A 20,116-nucleotide genomic window follows, 5' to 3' on the forward strand; every position below is an offset into this window, starting at 1 on the left:
GAATGGGCTGAAACAGAGTGTAGGGAAACTTCTGTGGAAGCTGGATGCCATGAAGAGCCCAAGCTACCTGGGTGTAGATGTGTGAACTGTAAACCCATGCTGACGAACGGGGACACAACAGCTCCGGTCTCATTACCAACCACGCCTAACGTAATACATTGCATGCCCTAGGTGCAACTGTGCGTAGGAATACAGTACTTCAACGGTTCACAAACTGCAGTTCCAGATAAAGGGCTGTTTGACGGATGATAAAGTGGTGAACATATTCTAAATAAAGTGAACACCTCAGCTGATATGATCTATTTTCTGTGGGCTTCTGTAAACTGGGAAGGCACCTGTTTGACTCACCAGACTTTGATGTAGCAAAGACAACCATCTTCCCAAATCTTAGCAATTACTTTATATCATGTATAATATACAAGAAAAATGATCTTTGCACACATTCAAACAGTCAGTGTTAGAGAATAAGTGACAAATCTAGTTATTAAAAAAAAAAAAAACATCCACACGTATCATATAGAGTAGCTGTGACTTGGTCCAGTAACCTCTGTCAGGCTTCATCAGGACTTGTCCCCATGGACTTGAAATCTTTTTTTTTTTTATGTGGAAATGCTTGAACCCAAAATGTAGTTTCTCTATTACTGTTGACAGTGAGTCAGAAGCGTGTTATCAGGACTCCCAGCGTGGCTTTTATAAGTAACAACAGTCAATAAGGGACAGAGGCTGTCACTTGTCCCTCCAAATGACAGCGGGCAGTTTTATACAGGACATCGATCTGCTGATGTCGACTGGTGACCATCACTGCGGCAGGAGAACTGAGAGTCGAGCGTTGTGTGTTATTTTAATTAACAAGGTTTCTGGTGGAGGCTGTAACATGGATTTGATGTCGTTTTCTGCACTACAGAGAGAAGATGCAAAGAAAACTGGAGCGTAAGTGGGACCATAGTGGGATAATCATCTGATGTGTATTATTTTATCAAACTTTAATTGTAGGGTACACCAGCTTTGATTGCACTCCTCATCAAAAAGTCTCATCCTTTTGCATCATTTAGCGCCTCACATACAGTATTTTCACACCATAAATTAGGACTTCTGGGATGATTCAGAGTTTTTTTTTTTTTTTCACATAACAAATTAGAGGGTTTTACATTGTTTTTTGTTAGAACTATATGCCCTTAGTCAAAAACAGTTGTCTCATGCACACAGCCCTGAAGTTCATCCCTGTCATGATCAAAACATTTATCCTAAAGCAATGTTCTGTCCTGCCCCCCCAAAGGGCCCCGCTCGCCTTGCAACAACAGAGCAGCTTCAGAGTGAATTTTGAGAGCTTCGCCATACACAAATAAAACTTTGATAAAACCCCACCGCATGATACTTGCACTTTATCTCCTGCTCAGCTGTCTTGGAAAAACTCCTCTGCCTCCATAATTCATCCAACACAAAGACCACTCAAGTTCAATCAAGGCCACGCTCCCGTCTCTCCCACAGGGAAGGTAGTTGGCTAATTTTCTCTGTCTCCACCAGTGCTACTCTACGGAGCAGCGGGTGGTTAAATCTTTCACAGCACTCTCTCCTCTTGTTGCCGGGCCTGTCTGGTGGACATGCACCACAGGTCTGACTCCGCTGTCTTTGTACCTCATGCCTTGTTGCATTTTACATGAAACCTCGCTGGAACAAATGCCCTCTGACTAGCTAGCCAGCGAGTGGCTCCATGCCATCCCTGTGAAATCAGCCCGGTAAAAAAAACAAGCTGAGTCTGATTTACATAGCGGACTCATGAAAGGCTTCGGCAGCGAAGAGAGGAGCCCATTGTCTACGCAGAGCTTGCAGGGGCTTTGGAGGCAGATGCAAAGACTGATAATGATGCGGTGGGATGATGTGAGAGACGAGAGGTGGCAGCGAGGAGGAGGATGAGCACAGTGATAGCTCTCTCACGCTCTCATGCTTTTCATTTTAATGTTGCTTGTAGTGGTTCTATGTAGAGATGTTATCATCACTACTGCAAAGATCATCATCATCGCCACTGTGGAAGAGTTCAAACACATCTGGAATACTCACAAGGGTTAGAGGATAAAACACCTCTCACCGTACGCCCCTGCAAAGGTGTACAAGTCATCGTTAACACTATGGATGTGAAGTTACACACACCAGAACACACAGCACATAAGATAATGCCAGTTCCTGGTCAACAGACATGACAGAATATATAATGTACAAAGTATAGTCTTTATATAAACATACTCTAAGTCCCAATATCAAAAAGAGCTTTAATTATATGTTTTTTTCTAAATAATAAACATGCACAAAAAAGCCAGTAAACTTTATTCATAGAGCAATTTTCGACTGGGAAGACTGTTCCAGAGGGTGGGGGCCACAACTGTTAAGGCGCGGCCATCTTTAAGGTTTTGAGCCGAGATCTCGGGAGGGCACGAAGGCGCTTGGTCAGTGGACCTCAGAGGACTCAGATGGTGCTGGACCGTGTAATGCTTTATGGGTGATTAAAATACTTTTTAAAATCAGTGGGTATTGAGTGTAGATCTGCCAACACTGGTGTGATGTATTCGTTAACAGTCTCATAGCCGCGTTTTGAACCAACAGTGAACAGTGAATTGCAGTAATCAAGAGGGGAGGAGACAAAAACATGGATGATTTTTTTGAGATCTTGAAAGCATAAATATAGTGTTGACTTAAGCAATGTTTCTCAGTTGACGGAAGCAAGATTGGACCAATTTATTTATGTGCCATTCAAATTCATACATTGTTTGAAGAAAGCGCCTACGTTTTTTTAGGTTTGTTTGTTTTACTTTCTTCAAAGTTCTCTCAGGCGCCTATGATGATTCTGTTTTGTCATGGTTAAGCTTCAGGGAGTTTTCTGACATCCAGTCTTTGATAACTGTTAGTGAAGAGAGAAGAGAAAGATAACATACATCATTTATAATAACTTGTATTATTCTATTAATCATGTCAACATGTTCTATGAGCTAAACAATACTCTTGAGCCCACATTCAATAATATTGAATATCACAATATTTCCTCCCATATGCAATATTTTTCATAATATCTAAAAAAAATGAAAAAAAATATTATAATTATGTATTGTTAAAAAAACAGGCAAAAGAAGACATTAGCAAACAAAAAATATCTGGGGTGGACTGTATCACGATACCTACTAAATGGCAAAGTACATTGTTTGTTATTGCCTATAAAACTAACACATACACTATATGCATTTTCAGAGGTAAATACACTAATGAAATGATTTGAGTGACAAATGATGTTTTTTCTTTGTGCTTTGCATCTTTATTACTTCCACTTCATTGTTATCAACATTATTAAAACCCACAGCGAATCCTCAGCTTTCATGGCAGTCTGATGTGTTTCCTAAAGGAAATATAATGTCCAAAACGCAAAGAGTTCCTCCTCAATGAACATTAATGTTGATGCCAAATTTCACTGCAGTCTGGCCTGTAGCTGTTGAGACACAGAAAAAGAAATGCAGAGGAAAGTTTGAGGATGAGGAGTCTGTTCTGAGACAGTGTCAGGGCACATGAGATACATCCTTAGGAGAGTTTTACCATCTCATCTCATCTCTTCCAAGACAGCAGGCATTTCAAACAGTTATCCTCACATTGACATAATGCACAGCACAGCTGGAGATGAGGTGTTGTTAGGATGCAGTGCACTGCAGCAGAAAGTCTTCACTGACCAAAACAAAGCCTGTGAACAAATCACCCTACTTGCCAAGTCCAAAATGATGGTCTTAAAAAATCTTGGCATCACTCACGACCATCAGGCCAAAACTGCTCAATTATCCACTAAAATCAAATCTGCGGCTTGAAAATAAAATCTTCCAAAAGGAGGACAGATAAATAGATAAATAAAGTGTCTGCCCCAAATTTCTGGAAATCTTACTGAGGAGAGGATGAAAAGGAGCTTAACATGCGAGCACTGTGCAGGCGATTAAACCCCCATCAGTAAAGGAGTGGTAGACATACTCGTACAGTACAAGGGAGAAAGAGGGAAATGAACGCAGAATTTCTCTCCTTCGAATTCCTATACAAGTGCCGCCGGGCTGACATGGTACCTCAAATCAGGGGAAAGCACCATAAGCCTTGTACACCCTTTAAAAATTAATTGCCAATCAGGGTTGCAGAGTAGCAAGTCAGCGGAGACTCCGTGCAGTGAGTGAGATAGTGAATTAATGGACTTGTAATTTGTGCTGGAGGAAGCTGAGGAGGAAGGGCTTTATTTCAGCACAGTGACATGAGAGCAGCAGGAGCACTGACACTCTACTAGATAAACAGAGGGAATGACACAGTGCTGACACAGAGGCGTGTGGAGGCTAAATATACAGCTGTACGCAGCGCTCTCCGTCTCTCTGCACTCTGTACTGAACTGGACCCCTAACTTCTCCAGACTTCCTGGACCATAAATCTGGTGACATCTGCCAGGGGCTCGTTCTTTCTCTGTTGCTCTGACTGGTTAACTCTGAAACACAATTTATATACTCCGTTGATGGTTGCTAGGCAGACTTGGTTCCAGAATGTTACTCCTCAAAAAAAAAAAACTATGACTGTGTGAAACTGTTACTGTTTCATGTTTGTATAAATTATTCCCTCCCAACTATAGCTCCATAGACTACATAACACACTGACCTGAGGTTGATACTGTAATATAACTAAACATAAAATATGGTTATTAACTAAAAAGTTAATAACCATATTTTCCAATGTCAGTCTTGCCCTTTAAAGTTATAATCTGTCAGTGTTGTGTTTGTCTGACAGAAGCTCAACATAGACTTTTATCTAGTTTTAAGCCACATACACTTTTTACACCTTGGTGGTTTTCAGCTCTATATTTGAAGCAGATGAAGGATCTTAGTCGTCGGACGTCTGGATCTGAAGTTATCAGAGAAACAAGCTGAGGAAATGTTAGACAGCTCAGCTCCCAGCTGCTGGAGACGTCCTGTCCTGTGTCACTGAAGAGAGTTGGTGAATCTCTCATTTTTAAAGAGAAACTGCTTCCTGGGTGTTTCTACTGGTTTTAATCTCCTGGTGTGTTTGTTATGGAGAGGAGGACACCTCTGTGGAGAATTCAGCTGCTGGTAAAAACCTGCTGAACGACTGCTTCATAAGTTACAGGGGAACAATCCAAACAAAGGTTAGCATCAAACCCAGCTCCAGCTCTTCCCTGAGTCTCTGTCCTCCGTACAGCGTCACTCAAACGCTGACTTTAAATGTCAAACTACTTTATTCAGTATTCTTGTTTTGGAGAGGAGGATGGTTGTGAAGACAGCAATTCCCATTATCCCACTCTACTTCACTACATCTTTTGTTATTGTTTTGATTGAGAGACCCCTAGAGGCAGAAGTTACATAGTGTACCTTTAAGATGATCATGAAGCCATCAATCAAAGAAATACACCAAAGAGTGCACAGTTGAATGAGAATCCAAAATCCCACAATTCCTGTGACTCAATACTTTTAGTTTTCACCTGGAGTGACCAACAAGATGCAGGCCCATAGAAACATGAGGTTATCAGCTCTGCAGTCTGTGTACTACATCACATTGCTCTTGTTCAGTCACATAAGAGAAGATGCTTCAGTATCTGGACTCTCCATACTGAGATATCTCGTTTGTGCATCAACGTTCCCATTTAGTTTATAATGTTTTATAAAGTAAGAAGGTCACACAGGACACAAACAAACTCATTCTGCAAAACCGATGTCATGGCTAATACGGCAAAACTGACAAACATCGTTCATGTCCATAAACCACTCAAATAATTCAGACATTACCGTCAAAGGCTTTACAATAGGTAAACACAATAAAAAAAAACATGACATAAAATCCTAATAAATCCACAAAATAAATCCCAACATTTACCATCTGTTGATAAGACTGGAGAGGGAGTCACCAGCTCCGTGTTCTGCAGTAAAACTGCACTTATCACTGCAGAATACAAAGTTCTCGTCTATGCATTAAATGCCACCTCATTTCATGTGCAAATGAAGCAATCTAACTGCAGTGCAGATAAATGAGTCCCTGCTTCTTTTATTCTTGAAACGACCCTTGAACACTCCAGGATTTTGAACTGAAATATCTCCGCTTTTTTTTTTTTTTTTCAAAGTCCCTGACCATCCAAGGCTTTTCCGAGACCCACTTTCTCCACACTGCAGCACAGCTCAGAAATGAAGGAAACAGCAGCAATGACTCTACTGTATTTACACTCTTTCATCATAGATGCTTAACAGTGCTCATGGCAACCCAGAGGCAAACAAACATCTAATTCATTCTGACACTGGTGCTTATTTTAGGCTGCTAACAGGGGCTGTTTGATATGGAATATTAATCATTCAGCCATGCATGAAAACATAATTCACCCCCAGATAAGGTCAAACAGAAGAACTACATGTTGTTTTAATCGTATCTTTCACACTATTTTTATTTAGGAGGTGTTGTCATCAAACTGGCTTGGCAGGCAAGGCGCTCTCTGCTTAAGCGATTTTATGAACATGTGAAAATAAAAATGCAAATGCAAAAGAGCAGAGTGCTGGTGTGTGACGCCCTCAAACAGGCCACGTGTGGTGCTTCTCTCCAGATCTGATGGTCTGAGGAGAATAAATGTAAGGAGAACACCACAAAGACAGAGCAAAGTGGGAAGTAGTGTATTTGTATGCTTCAGCCTCACTCAGTTTATGTATGAAATTAACATTTTTGTATTAAAGTGGTGTAAATATTGTGGTGGGCAGAAAGGATTAAATTAAAGAGTGTTAATAGGATTTTTTGTTGAGGGAAGAAAATGTGTTTAGGGATTTAGTGAGTTACTTCTTTTGTTAAGAACATTTCGCAAGGCGTCAGATGAAGTGTTGCTGCAGTGGGACAGATGCTGCTCACAGTGTTCTCACACAACACACCTCATAGATGCTCCCTTCATTTCTTTCACTCACAATCTAACACTCTGAGTCATCTGTCTCTTTCCTGCTTGAACACTTACATAAAATTTGACCATTTTTATTCAGTTGATGGCCCATTGAGAGGCCGACTGAAGAGTCTCTCAGTATGACTCGTATGAGTACGATTCACTCTGCTTGTCAAGCATTTTATCTGAATAGATGAACCCAAATTTCTGTTTCCTGGGAACTATCCTCCTGTAAAAAATGAGCCCATAGGTCATTTGTTCAGCAGGTTATTGTGATTGAAATTCTTGTGAGCTGAAGAAAACACGATGACCAGGAGTTTTGAAGTATTCAGTGAAAGCTGACATGCTGCAGAGAAAGTGATGAGCAGTACAATGACAGCAGGTGAACCGTAGTAGTGCCACACCAAGTTCTGAAGATGTCTTGTTTGACAGTGGGTCTATGATACCAGGTATCACATGGTTGCAACATTTTACCACACCTTCCTCCAAATAAGGTTAAACGTTATCCTAAACATTCATGTGTGAAGATGCTATTGGACAAAAAAAACCTACTTACCTACTTAATATTACATATGTCTTGTCCTTTCCTCTACTTAGCTCGCCCCTGACAACAACTAGATTTGAAGAATATTTTCCTTGTAAAGCCTATAAGACTCTGGGCACCCTGGCTAGGGGCGATAGCAGTGGCTCCATCTAGACACAAGCAGTCATAATAGAAGCACAATGTGAAGGTTGTTATGGCCTGAACTCTGAGTGTTACTGAGGTTTAGGAAAACAAGAGGAACACTGGAGTGAGAAAAATCTCTTTCACAGTTACTATGATCCATAGGTACATTTTGTTGCTAGGCGACATCTAGTGGTCGTTGTAACGATAAGACAGGAGACGTAGTATAATTAGTTGTCTATGTTGAGGAAGTACTTATTTTAACCCAAACCATGATCTTTTCCTAAAACTAACCAAGCCATGACGTTATTGTAGTAGCCATGGCAACAAAGGTAGGGTACAACATTCTCGGTACAGTCCGCTTGTTTATTGTCGTAACCATGACAACCAAGGTCTAGTATTCCTTATATTTCAGGAGACACTGCTCTGGGTCGTATCGGAGGGTTGGTTGTTGAGGTTGGAGGACTTGTTGGTTTCCTGTTACCATGGCATCAATTTCACGCACTGTCCACAGTCCATGCTGAATATCAATCTGTGCTGCAAATAGAAACGATGATATGATGTTGATATCATGCTGAGTGTGGTGCACCCTCACTGATGGGACTGTACCTTCAGTTATGGCAGCTGTGTGTTTGACGGACTGTCCTCACCACCGGTCGTTTCTTTGAACCCTTACCATGAAGTGCTTTGCATCATATCTTCAACACTAGTTTATTTCTAACCATTAACAAGGTTGTCTCCAAACCTCTACCAACCAGAGAGTGAAAGTTCACTCTCCACCTTGGAAAAAAATTTGAACAAATCTTCTTTTTCCTGATCTTTCAATTGTACCTTATGGTCTTGCCACGGAAATACATCATTTGTTATTAAAGTTACCCCAAGTTACTGCTTGGTTAAGTTTTAACCAAGCTTGAATTGAACTCAACCTTGGCCAGAAGAGGAAGACGGGATAAGTTCCATATGAGTCCACTCTGCAACTATTCTTTGTGTTTAACTAAGCAGTGACAGCGTCACGCGGCTGATGGGGTTCAAGATCAGAAAGCGTCAGATAACCAAAACCGAAAAACATCTTCCACACAATGACATAATTAAGGTTGGCCTGCAGATACAGGGTTCTCAGAGGGCTTTAGATGACTGTAACAAAGTGAATGAAGATAATAACAGTTGTGGCACAGTTTCACATCAATATTGGCTCCAAATATCAGTCAGAGTGTTTTAGCACCTCCTACAACGTGACTTTGTGCATTCCACTCACTGTGGAATGAAAAATGAAGACTTGAGTTACTAAATGAGGACACTGAGGGACGATTAGATGAATGGACAGCTGTTCTGACGCCTCGCCGGAGGCTCAGAGCTTAAAATACTTGCCGTGTGATAACGGCCTCATGCTGCTTCAACTAATGTTAGACATTTACTCGGCCCTGCTGCAAGAAAAAAAGGACCCGCAAACCGTCGCTGAACAATCCGCTCCACCACACTGAATCTTCATCCTCCTCCTCTGTCAGCGCTGTTTGCTTGCATCAGGCGTAAAGAGTACACCAGCAGGAAAGTTTGTGTCTCATGCGTGAAGATGTTTCCTGAGTTTTGTGTTCGAAACGAGACACGCCGCAGAGAGTGTTCAGTTCTTGAGGGTATTAATTCAGATGCATAAATCATGAAGAATGCCAGTCCCATTGTTCTCCGTTCCCCAAGTACACACCACCAGCCCCCACCCCCTAGCTATCAACATCCCCTCCCCCCCCCGTCTCCAACTCTTCCTCCCTCCCCGGCTCACTCTGTCGCGCAGATTCGACGGAGCTGAAAATATATCCCTGGGCTTTGGCGTTGGGGAGGGAGAGGGAGACAGGGCTTGTCAGAGGAAGAGGAGGAAGGAGGGAGAGGGAGAGGGAGGGGGGTGGGGGGGGTTCTATATGTCACTGATAAAGACAGTGCATCTTTCTCTCCGCCCCGTCGCCATACCTGTCAAGTGACCCGCCCCGCTGCACACATCAGCCCCAAGTCCCACACATTCGTACGCCGTCTCTCACCCTTTATTTCCACTGCTGTCACCTCCTTCCTCACGTTTCATCGGAACAGAGGATGGAATGTCTTCTCCTCTTCCTCCTCTTTTCATCCCTTATCATCACTCCTGTCTCCTTTGTTAGAGACAGTTTGTCTTATTTTATTTTTTTTTGAACTGCTCTTTCGCTACCTTTCCCTTTGCTTCCTCCCTATTCTTCTTCCTCTGGGGACAACTCCTCCTGGCGCCCCCCCCCCCATGTAAAAAGCCTTTATCTTGAGTGATGGTGTTGAAGGTGTTGATTATGAAAATTACTGTAAAAATGTTTTGTGGAATGATGAGACTAAGGTTGAATTGTTGGGCAAGAACATGCAGCTGTATGTGTGGTGTAAAAGATCATGGTCTCTTCCAGGATCATGTCAGGGTGTCTGTCCACCTGCTGAAGCTCAGGAGAAGCTGCTGGTGAAAGTAAATCCACGTTCTGGAGCGGTCCAGTCAGAGTCCAGACCTTAATCCAGTAGAGATGCTGTGGATGGAGCTCAGAGAGCCGCTCACACCAGACATCCTGAGGATCTGTCTGTCAACCAAAAACACCTGGAAGCAAATTTATGATTTTGACTGATATAAAAACTAAAATCGACTTCACTTGACCCAAAGTTATATTATTGCTATTTTTATTTTGCTAAGTACTGTCAATTCACTCATCAGGCTGCCAGATATCACTGTCTATCTACCTGTAACACATGACTCCCATGGATGCAGGTGATTGGCTTACACTAACACATGATCATCAAACTGCTGCTGATGTCCGCCATAAAGTTCCTCTGTGGTCAGATGGAGCAGAAGGAGAGACACTGACTTTAACAGTCTGCAAATCCCCACCTCTCTCTCTCTGAAAGCATGATTTAAAAAGTAAACACAATTTCTTACTTGAAGCCTCATTTATCACGTCATGACTTGGAGATGTAATGTTGCAGCGTTGATTTTATTGTGTCTGCCACCCAACACCGAGACAGGTATAATTATAGGTGTTCAGTGAAATTACGTCTGTCAGTTGGGGGACATTGAACGAGGCAGGCACAATGCAAATTAAATCAATGGCATCAAGCCGCGGGCTGTGAAAAAGGAGCGCTTGGGTCTGCTCCAGAGAGCCCGGTCACCATGGTTTGCAGTGAAATAAGGGCCGTTTTGTAGATCATGTTGCATTGATCTGAACACTTTGTCCTGCTCCGTTTCATCTCCAGAAAAAGAGACTTTCCTGGAGCCGTTTGTGCTGAAGGACCTGCTGCCGTCCTCGCTGGGAAGTTACTACCGCTACACCGGCTCCCTGACCACGCCGCCCTGCAGCAAGGTGGTGGAGTGGATCATCTTCAGCAGACCTATCTACGTCTCATACAAACAGGTGAGATACACCTAGACAGGCGGAGGTCACGTGTGTGCAGCCATATGAAGACTGGAATATCAAGGTCACAAGTGAAAAAATGTAAAATATAAAACTATCATTGTCATCTTGAGATTTAAATTTCTTACACTGAAATCACAAACATCTTGTGATCAGGACATGTTGGAAATGTTTTATTATTTCAGAGTAAATAGGCTTCCATGTTTCATCGTCCGGGAGAAGTCACAGCACGTTCCTCCGAGCATCAGAAACACTGTTTGTCATCTCTGGGATGTGAAATAATGACGTCTCCATGACAAACACACAGTTTAGATTAATTCGATCATTAAATCATGATCATAAAATAACAAGCCGCAGTGACGTGTGTATTCAGGTTCACACTGACAACTTACAAACAAAAACCAGTTAGATAGAATAAAAAACAAAATCCCCCCAGACTCACATCAAACATTATTTCCAGGCTTTGTAATTTAAGACAAATACACAGCGGTCTGTCTATTAATTATTCTGCCACTGTGTTTCCCTGGAGGAAAGAGCATGAACTTTATTTTTCCTCTTCACACTTAAGCATCAGTGATGACTCTCAGAAGAACACCTGTGTCTTTTCCCTGAACTGTGCTGTTCTGAGGTCTGAACATTTGCTTTTACACATGTTGGTCTTTTTTGCTGCTTGGTCTTAAGGTGGTTTGATGAGTTTGTGACACAGGCATCTCCTCAAACAAACCTTGATCTTTGAGGTCCTGCCTTCATGTTTTGTTTTTATTTAACTACTATTGGTTCTTAAAGATTCAGACTTCTGTCATAAAGCCCAATGATACTGTCACATTCTCACATTTTCTCTAACTAAAACTATTATTTATCATTTATTTAATTATGACCACATTATTACTTACCTATTTAAGTTATTTTATTTTTATTTACTATATTTATCATTTACTATTATTTATAATTTATTTATTACCACATTATTTTATTTATTACCACATCAATATTTACTGTTTTTACTTATTTTATTTTATTTACTATTTTTTGTGGATAAATCTATGAACATGTTGGACAAGCGTAAACCCGACTGTGTCTCTTTAATTGACTCGTCAGCTTGTTTCAGTCTTTCAGTCTAAACAGATGTGAGAGGTGTTTCTGTGACGACTTGGCTTCAGTGGCAGGATGACAGAGCTCGACTGCTCTCTGACTCCATGTTTAAATCACTGTGGACAAAGCTGTCCATCACTGCACCCACTCAGTGTTGCGTTAGACTTGAACTTCTTCAGCTCAGGACACATCTATAACACTTGTGCTCCGTAATTGTTTTTGGTTTTTTTTTGTTTTTTTTAACAGCTGGTCTGTTTATTTCTCTGATGTTTTCTAATGATTCTTTGAGGTGTTATTACAGGGCAACACTTACACAAGAAAAGAAAACTTATTTTTATCTTTTCCCCTGAGTTTGTATCCATTCTAACCAATTTTTCAAAATCCTGCTGGAAGGTCAGCGAATTAGTGGCTAGTTGCAGGTTGTGCAGGGGCTATGTAGAGGGTTATGTAGCAGGTTGTAGGTGGTTTGCAGTTGCAGATCCAGACTCTACAGCTGCAGCTCTGGGAGGACCTGTGGAAAGGAACAGGGAGGAGATAGATAAGGATGGAGAGTGGAGGACCTAAGAGCTCGGCTTGTGGTGTGGGGGTGAAGGAGACCTGTGGTGTAGTCTGGGACCGGGCCATGTAGAGCTCTGAAAGTGAGCACTAACATTTTAAAATTCTAAAATTAACAGTAAGACAGTGCAGAGATGTTATATGTGAGTGTCTGCTTGACTGTGTTAAAAGCCTGGCAGCAGATTTTGGGCTACGTTCCACACTACTACGTTTTTATTTTAAAATAAAAACTTAAAAACTATTTCCGTCCGACAACACACCTAAAAAAACATTCAGACATGACCATTCATGTACACTGAGCATGTGCGAGCCAGTGTAAACAGGAAGTAGACTGTCTTCTCTGCAGTTGGTTAGTTACAGTAAATCCTCTGAAGGAGGAACAGCAAAGACAGTTGTAGCATTAAAATGCAGAATTTAACTGAACAACAGCTGCAAAGACAAAAAGGTCATTAACACTGTGATTCATTATCATGTTGTATTCACCACTGGTAGTCCAGGCTGATGAGAGCCAATCAGGAGAGACCGTGGGTGTCTACAACATCGTTTCCAAAGGTCTCAGTTTCTGTCCGTCCAGACTACAACACAACCTCAGAGTTTTCAAAATAAAACACAACCTCAGAGTTTTCAAACTAAAACAGGGCCAGCAGAGTTTCTGAAAGTCTCCGTGTTCAGGGCTCAAAAACTCAGGAGTCGTGTGGAAGCCATAAGGAAACGTAGGAAAAGAGCTGGGTTTTAAAATTAAAATGCAGTAGTGTGGGCGTGGCCTCGGACGGTTAGTAAATGCTGTAGGGAAGACAGACAGGTAAAAAGAGTTACAGTAATCCAGTCATGATGAGATTCCAGAAACACAACTAACAGGAGTGCTCATACAATTCACACAACCTGTCCTCTACAGATTTTGACCTCAGAGATTTCTTTTTTAATTTTAATTGAAAATTGAGAATTTCCCTCGTGACACATAAACCCAGTGGTGCATATCTGACCTCTGAATTACATTAAAAAAAACATACGTATCTGCCGCCATGTTTCCTGTGGATTTTTTTGTCTTGAACCTGAATAGCTGAGAGTAAACTGTTCTTTTTATGTGGAGCCAGCTGTGTTTTCATGTTCATTGTCATTTAAACAGAAGAGCAGCTTCAGTGTGTTTCAGTGTCTGTGAATAAGGATCTGTGGAAAAAGTCTTCTTGCTCTCATATTCCCTCCCCCAATCCAAAGAACAGTTGGCAGACTCATCCCCTAATGAGACCAAATGAGTTTGCTTAAGAGCAGCAGTGGAGCAAGCCAAATGTGGATGAAGTATTGGCTTCTCCGCCCTGAAGTGAGAGGAGCAGGTCAATGTAAAGGCGGCAGTGAGAGAATGTTACAAAGACTGATGAGGTGGAGTGAGGATGATAAAGAAGGCAGCAGAGACTGGGAGACAAAACCAAAGAGAGAGTTACATTCTTTAACCATATCTCCTACAACCAGAAAATAATGTAATAAACTTAGTATCAGTAAGTAAGTATATTTAGTCTGAACGACGGACAGAAGCCCAAAGAATTTGAATTCACAGCTGATATTAAGAAGTGAAGTTGTAAATCCACATTAGAGACGACAGAACCAGTTCATGTTTAGCATTTTCAAGATGATTAAGTCATCCAAATGGTTAATTTTCTGTCCTTAAAGCCTGTATTCAGAAAATGGGCCTTAAAACCAGCCATCACGACTTTCTGACTCAAGCCCCGCCCACCTGGACCCACCATCCAACCTTGAAGGATTTGGTTTCTCTGAGTGTTTACCTGAAGTCTGCTATATTTTTATTGGATCACTCAGAAAACAGTCAGCCAATCAGAAGAGAGGTCCAAAGCCTCCTCTCTTCTGATTGGCTGACCGACCACTCTCCTGTGATACAGGAATATGTCACAGGTGAGCGGTATTCGATTCCTATGTGATTATATTTTAACCATGACAACAAAGACCGTGTAATGTTGAGGAAGTACTTGTTTTAACCCAAATGACGATCTTTTCCTTAACCAACCAAGCTATGACTAGTATTATAGTATCCATGGCAACAAAGGTAGGTAGGAGTGTATTATTGTAAGCATGACAACTGAGGTCCAGTACTTATGCCACAATAGAGGCACTATTTCAGGAGACCCTTCTATGGGTTGTATCAGAGGGTTGGTTATTCTGGTTGGAGAACTGGTTGTTATTTTAACCCAAACCGTCATCTTTTCCAAAACCTTACCAAGTAGTTTGATCATTTATAAATTAACCATGGTGATGAAGGTCCAGTACGCCTGAGGGGCAGTATGTCAGAGATACTCCTCCAGGTCGAATCAGAGGAGTGGAACAAACAACCTGCATGGTTGTTCATGTTGTTGGACTGCACAGCTATATGTCATCCATGTTTGTAGCCCATTTTATGTTGGTATTTTTTATGGATGTAGATATGTAGTTAACTAGAGGAAGATGGTGTCATCATTCTTAATTTAAATGCTGAACCCAGTTGAAAAAGTCAACAATGAGCCCGACACCTGTTTGAATCATTCACATTTCTATAACCAAGCGACTCAGCACACTCCTTTTGTTCTCATCTCATCCAACAACTAAACTTTTCCACACAAACAGCAGAATGAATTAGCCAAAAAATGTTTTGTGTAGGAACAGACAAGAACAACACAACAAGAGATTGCAACTCTATAATCACAGCCTAGCTGTCATGCAGTGTGATGTCCTCAGTTGTTCAGTACGTGCTCCCGTCTGGCTGCGTCTTTGTATGTCGGTGGAAAGAGTTGTTACTGTGTGTTGAGTGTCTAGACTTCAGGTTTTAATAATCTTAACATCCCAGCAGACACATGTGCAGACATCAGTGCAGTGCCTACACAAGCAGCATTAACATCAACCCTCAACTGCACTGTTACTTTTATCAAAAGAAAGGTAAATCATGCTGTTCCTCGTTTCCACACTTAAGTCAATGTGAGACTCATCTCCAGGATAGTCAAAGAAAACTGAGTACAGCTAAACTCAGTCTTGAGTTCCAGAGCAAAGAGCCTGAATTCATATGCAAATTAGGTATTCTTGATTTGCGGTAGTGTTTTTCAGCATCACAAGAAGATTATGTGAAATAGGGCCTTAATTTTGAAAAAACACGACCACTGACAATACCAGTGGTGGTGGTGAGACAGAGCCCGCCACTTCTTTAAATCATGGCCCCCTGTCCTTATTGTAACCATAGCATAAATTCTGCAATAACACATTTCAGACTTCCTGCATGCTTTAAACGCAGCTTATTCACTCTCCAGTAGATGTCTGACTAAAATACATTTTATGAAAGTTATTCTGAGAAAGTTGGACACGTATTATTTTAACTGCAGATAAACTTTGAAACTCTAGATTCATGTGAAGCGTCTGAATGCAGGCTTAGACCCTCTTACTGGAGGTCCAAGTTCAGCTGAGCTCTGAGTCCTCGAATGGACCCACCTTTTTGGGTCAGGTCCTTTCAAAGGAGGCGAAACCTGGAGTGGGACCGAACTAACATTTGTTGTGACACATCATGAAACCATCATGAGCATCCTCTGAACTATTGCCTATAACTGATATTTTAGAATAACAATATATCAAATGACAATGTGAAAATCATCTAGCAATATCAAAGGGGTCATAGCAATAAACACACAGAGAGTCATCACATGAATATGCAGCTCTCAACGTTTTCAAAGTTCAGCTCAGCTCATTATTCAGATGTCCAGTGTTGTTTTGATTCACTTTCATTTTTAGACAAATAGCTCCAAAAATCCCCAGTGCACACTACCTGCACTGAACAGCTGACAGACACAGTCAGCTACTGGTGAAGCCTCTGGAGCATTTAGCAGCTAATGATCCAGATGTTTCCCCTCAGGAGGTGGTGGAGACCAAAAACAGAGCTAAAACAGAAGACTGAAATCCAGCTTTACCATATGACAGGCAGGACGAGAATCCTTGACTTGACAAACTCTGTTTTTGGATGGTACACCTGTTGTCTTAAAGGGGCTATTTGTAAGTTTTCTTCAGTCTTCAAGACAGACTGGAGGCTACGAGATGGGCTAGCTGGTTAGCATGCTAACATCAGTAGAAGAAAAGACATTACAGAGACAAGAGTTAACATTGCCGTTTTTATTGGCGAGTAAAGGAATGAAGTTTGATGCTGAATTCTCAACAGTTCCTCTAGTATGTTGCCTATGTAGTAATAGCAAAATTTACAAATTGCTCCTCTAAAAGCTCAACTCTTTGTGCAGTAAACACCACAAATGAAATGGTAGCTATGATGAATACGCACACGTGATACCGAGACTACCGCATGATCCCATGTGATAGTTTTCTTAATCCAACTTTGACATGATTTATTTCACTTGTATATATATTAAAAAAAAAATACTAAAGTTCAAAGTCAACATACAGGAAATGATACAAAGACATTAACAACAAGGAAACAGGCGACAGGGGCTTCCTTCATCCTTCCTGTTCTCTGGCTGTTGATTTCTGACCATTTGTCAGTCCGTCTCAACATGTTTAAAAAGCCTCTTTTGAAATCCTTTTTTCCCCCCTCATTTTTTTTTTTTTTTTTTGCTCTGCAACTCTCCTGAGAAAACATCATGGAGAAAGATAAAAGGAGGTTGGAGGGAGAATTAACACTGATGGTGACTCTGGTTATTTTCTCTTTCTGTCTCTTTGTGTTTTATTCCTCTCTCCTCTGTCTGCGAGCCTTTTGTTTTGGATGATAGTTGAAGTAGGTCAGCGGGAGAGACAGCCGTTGCTTTGGGCCTGCTCTTAAAGTGGATCGATGCTCAGGCTCTTACACAACAACTCACCCAAAATGCCTTCCTTTCATACAGACGTGTAGACTCTGCCATGCTTGTATTTGTCCACCTGATGTGTGTGAGTGTGGGACACAGGGAAACTAAACCCAAAATGGCCTATGCCGTGCTGGTCTCACATCACAGTCACCCTAAATATGAGCTGCCAAGTGGGAAGTAGTGGTGAGATCCGCCTCCTAGAAGCAATTCCAAGTGGGACATGTGGGAATTTTTTATGATTTCCCACCTGGCATGTGCCAGCCTTCACAGAAAGCAGCTAAGATGCTGCCATATGGGTTTCTTTTTCTCCTGAAGCTCTTTCAGAAGATTTAATTAGTATTGTTAGATTGTCAAATACCTCCTCAGTAAGCACTGATTCAGTGATGTGCATATTTATATACATTCACACCTCAGAATTAAATCTGGGCAAAGTATGGTGGAAAGAAAAGATGTAGATACTTTTAAGTGTTGTTTCAACAGCATCTTAATGATTATATTTCAGTGAAAAACAGATGCTAATTACCAGCTTCAACAGCATGGCTGGTATTGTTTCCACCTTGTGTGTGTGTGTGTGTGTGTGTGAACAAGATTACAATACACATTACATTACAAATTTTAGTTTTACTTTAGTTTTATTTTTGAACTTTGTCTCTTTAGTAGCCTGCTGGAGGTCATGTTGTAGGGCTCTGGCAGTGCTCCTCCTGTTCCTCCTCACACAAAGGAGCAGGTACCGGTCCTGCTGCTGGGTTGATGCCCTTCTCTGGCCCTGTCCAGCTCTCCTGGTGTAACGGCCGGTCTCCTGGTATCTCCTCCATGCTCTTGAGACTGTGCTGGGAGACACAGCAAACCTTCTTGCAACCGCACGTATGGATGTGCCATCCTGGAGGAGCTGGACTACCTGTGCAACCTGATTGGGCTGCAGGCACCGCCTCATGCTACCAGTTGTGACAAGAACACTAGCAAAACACAAAACTGAGAAGAATCAGTCAGGAAGGATCAGGAGACAGCAACTGTCTGTGGCCACCACATGTAGAACCATTCCCTTTTTGGGGGTCGTCTTGCTTTTGCCTCTCCATTGCACCTGTTGTCACTTTCATTTGCACCAAAGCAGCTGAAACTGATTCACAATCTCTTGTTCTTCCTAAATGTACAGATTGATATCCCTGAAGTTTAACTGACTTGGTGTTATACTGTGATGATTAAATATTCCCTTCCTTTTTTTGAGCACTTAAAATATTTAAAATGAAGTATTCAAAATGAACAAATTAACCATTAGACCCAGCAGTGCAGTTTCAGCTTTTTTGCATTCTGTTCCTCAGTTTTTAGATTTAGTTTTACATAGTTAAGTAGCTATCTGTAGTCCTGGAGGTCATGAGGGATCATTTCTCTACACACAGGATCAGCAGCATACTCATGCAAAACTGAAGGAATACTATAACATTAGCGAAGATCGTGCCCTCCAACAGAAACATAAAGATGAGGGTCAGCACGCTTGGTGGGCCGTACCTCCAGAAACATACCCGACTTTGGTTCACTGTTGTTTTCATACAGTTTTTATCCAGTCCCCTGGTCCATGTCTAGCGTTACTAAAACTTATTGGGAAACTCCCACACCACCTAATATTCCTCCACATTTTCTTTCTAATGTCATGCTGATCATTTCTGATGTAAATCGTAAAACATAAACTGTAACCCGGCATAGCTATGTGAGTAGGCAGTGTCAGTTACAGTGAAGTCCAACAACACTGTAAAACAACCAATTCAAATGATAATGAATTTGCATATGAGTTGATTTAATATTTATAACAACAAATGTAATATACTGACTACTCAGCAGACCAGTCTTTGGTCAGCTGAGCTAACCTTACCCTCACCATAGTACCATGTTTTAGCTAGCACACATCAACTGTCTCATTGCCGAAGCTGTCATAGTGGAGGTCTTGCACACCTAATTAGAATGTATGAAGCTAATTCAACACAAATTATTTGGTTCATAAGGTGGACTGAACAGAAGCTGGTCAATTATACCGAACATCCCGTAGCAAATAGTTCTGGATCAACACACACTGTTTTATCAGTATAATTAGGCAAACTCCAAACCACAGCTACAATAATGATACTTTTAGGACTCATAGAATAAAATATAATAAAAGATAATACTACATTAATCAACTCCAGTTTCCCATTTTGTTACCGAGACGTCTTTTGACCTGCATATCAGTGCTTACTGTTCTACACACAGTTTTTCAGGCCCACCCCCCTCTCTGCAGGGTTTTATCATCCCATGATCCTGTGGCAATTGTGATCACTCCTGCACACACCACTGGTTTATAAATCCTTCTGTCCGTGTCCAAGCCACAGTGACAACAGCACATACAGGGAATGTAAACGATCACTCATTTCCTCATTTAGGAGCTATGCACTTAAAACAAGCCTTATTTACTGCACCCAAAAGTAAAAAACACTGCTGTAGCTTGAGGCGCTGGTAACTCAGCGTGGACAAAAACATTGTGAATTCGGTCCCTGTTTCTCTGATAGGGGATGTTGTTCCCCATAGCAACAGATACAAGCTGCCTATAATCTGCCTATACTGCCAGAGGAACGTTGCTCTGCTGCGCCCGAGGCTTTGTGCTCTGATGGTATAGTGATTTCAGCTCAGCTTTCCAGGA

General features: G+C 41.5%; 1 protein-coding gene across 1 annotated transcript in view; it reads left to right on the forward strand.

The window, feature by feature from the left end:
• Positions 1-20,116, forward strand: part of LOC147818051 (receptor-type tyrosine-protein phosphatase gamma-like) — an 88,190-nt gene that overhangs the window by 51,171 nt on the left and 16,903 nt on the right. The window contains exon 5 of the mRNA XM_087178918.1: positions 10,830-10,987. Within this exon, the coding sequence (XP_087035044.1) occupies positions 10,830-10,987 (158 nt within the window). The remainder of the gene's footprint in view (positions 1-10,829; positions 10,988-20,116) is intronic.

Source organism: Seriola lalandi, unplaced genomic scaffold, assembly GCF_002814215.2.
Source record: "Seriola lalandi dorsalis isolate HSWRI2012SDOR001 ecotype SW California unplaced genomic scaffold, Sedor1 jcf7180002054748, whole genome shotgun sequence".
Taxonomy (NCBI): Eukaryota; Metazoa; Chordata; class Actinopteri; order Carangiformes; family Carangidae; genus Seriola; species Seriola lalandi.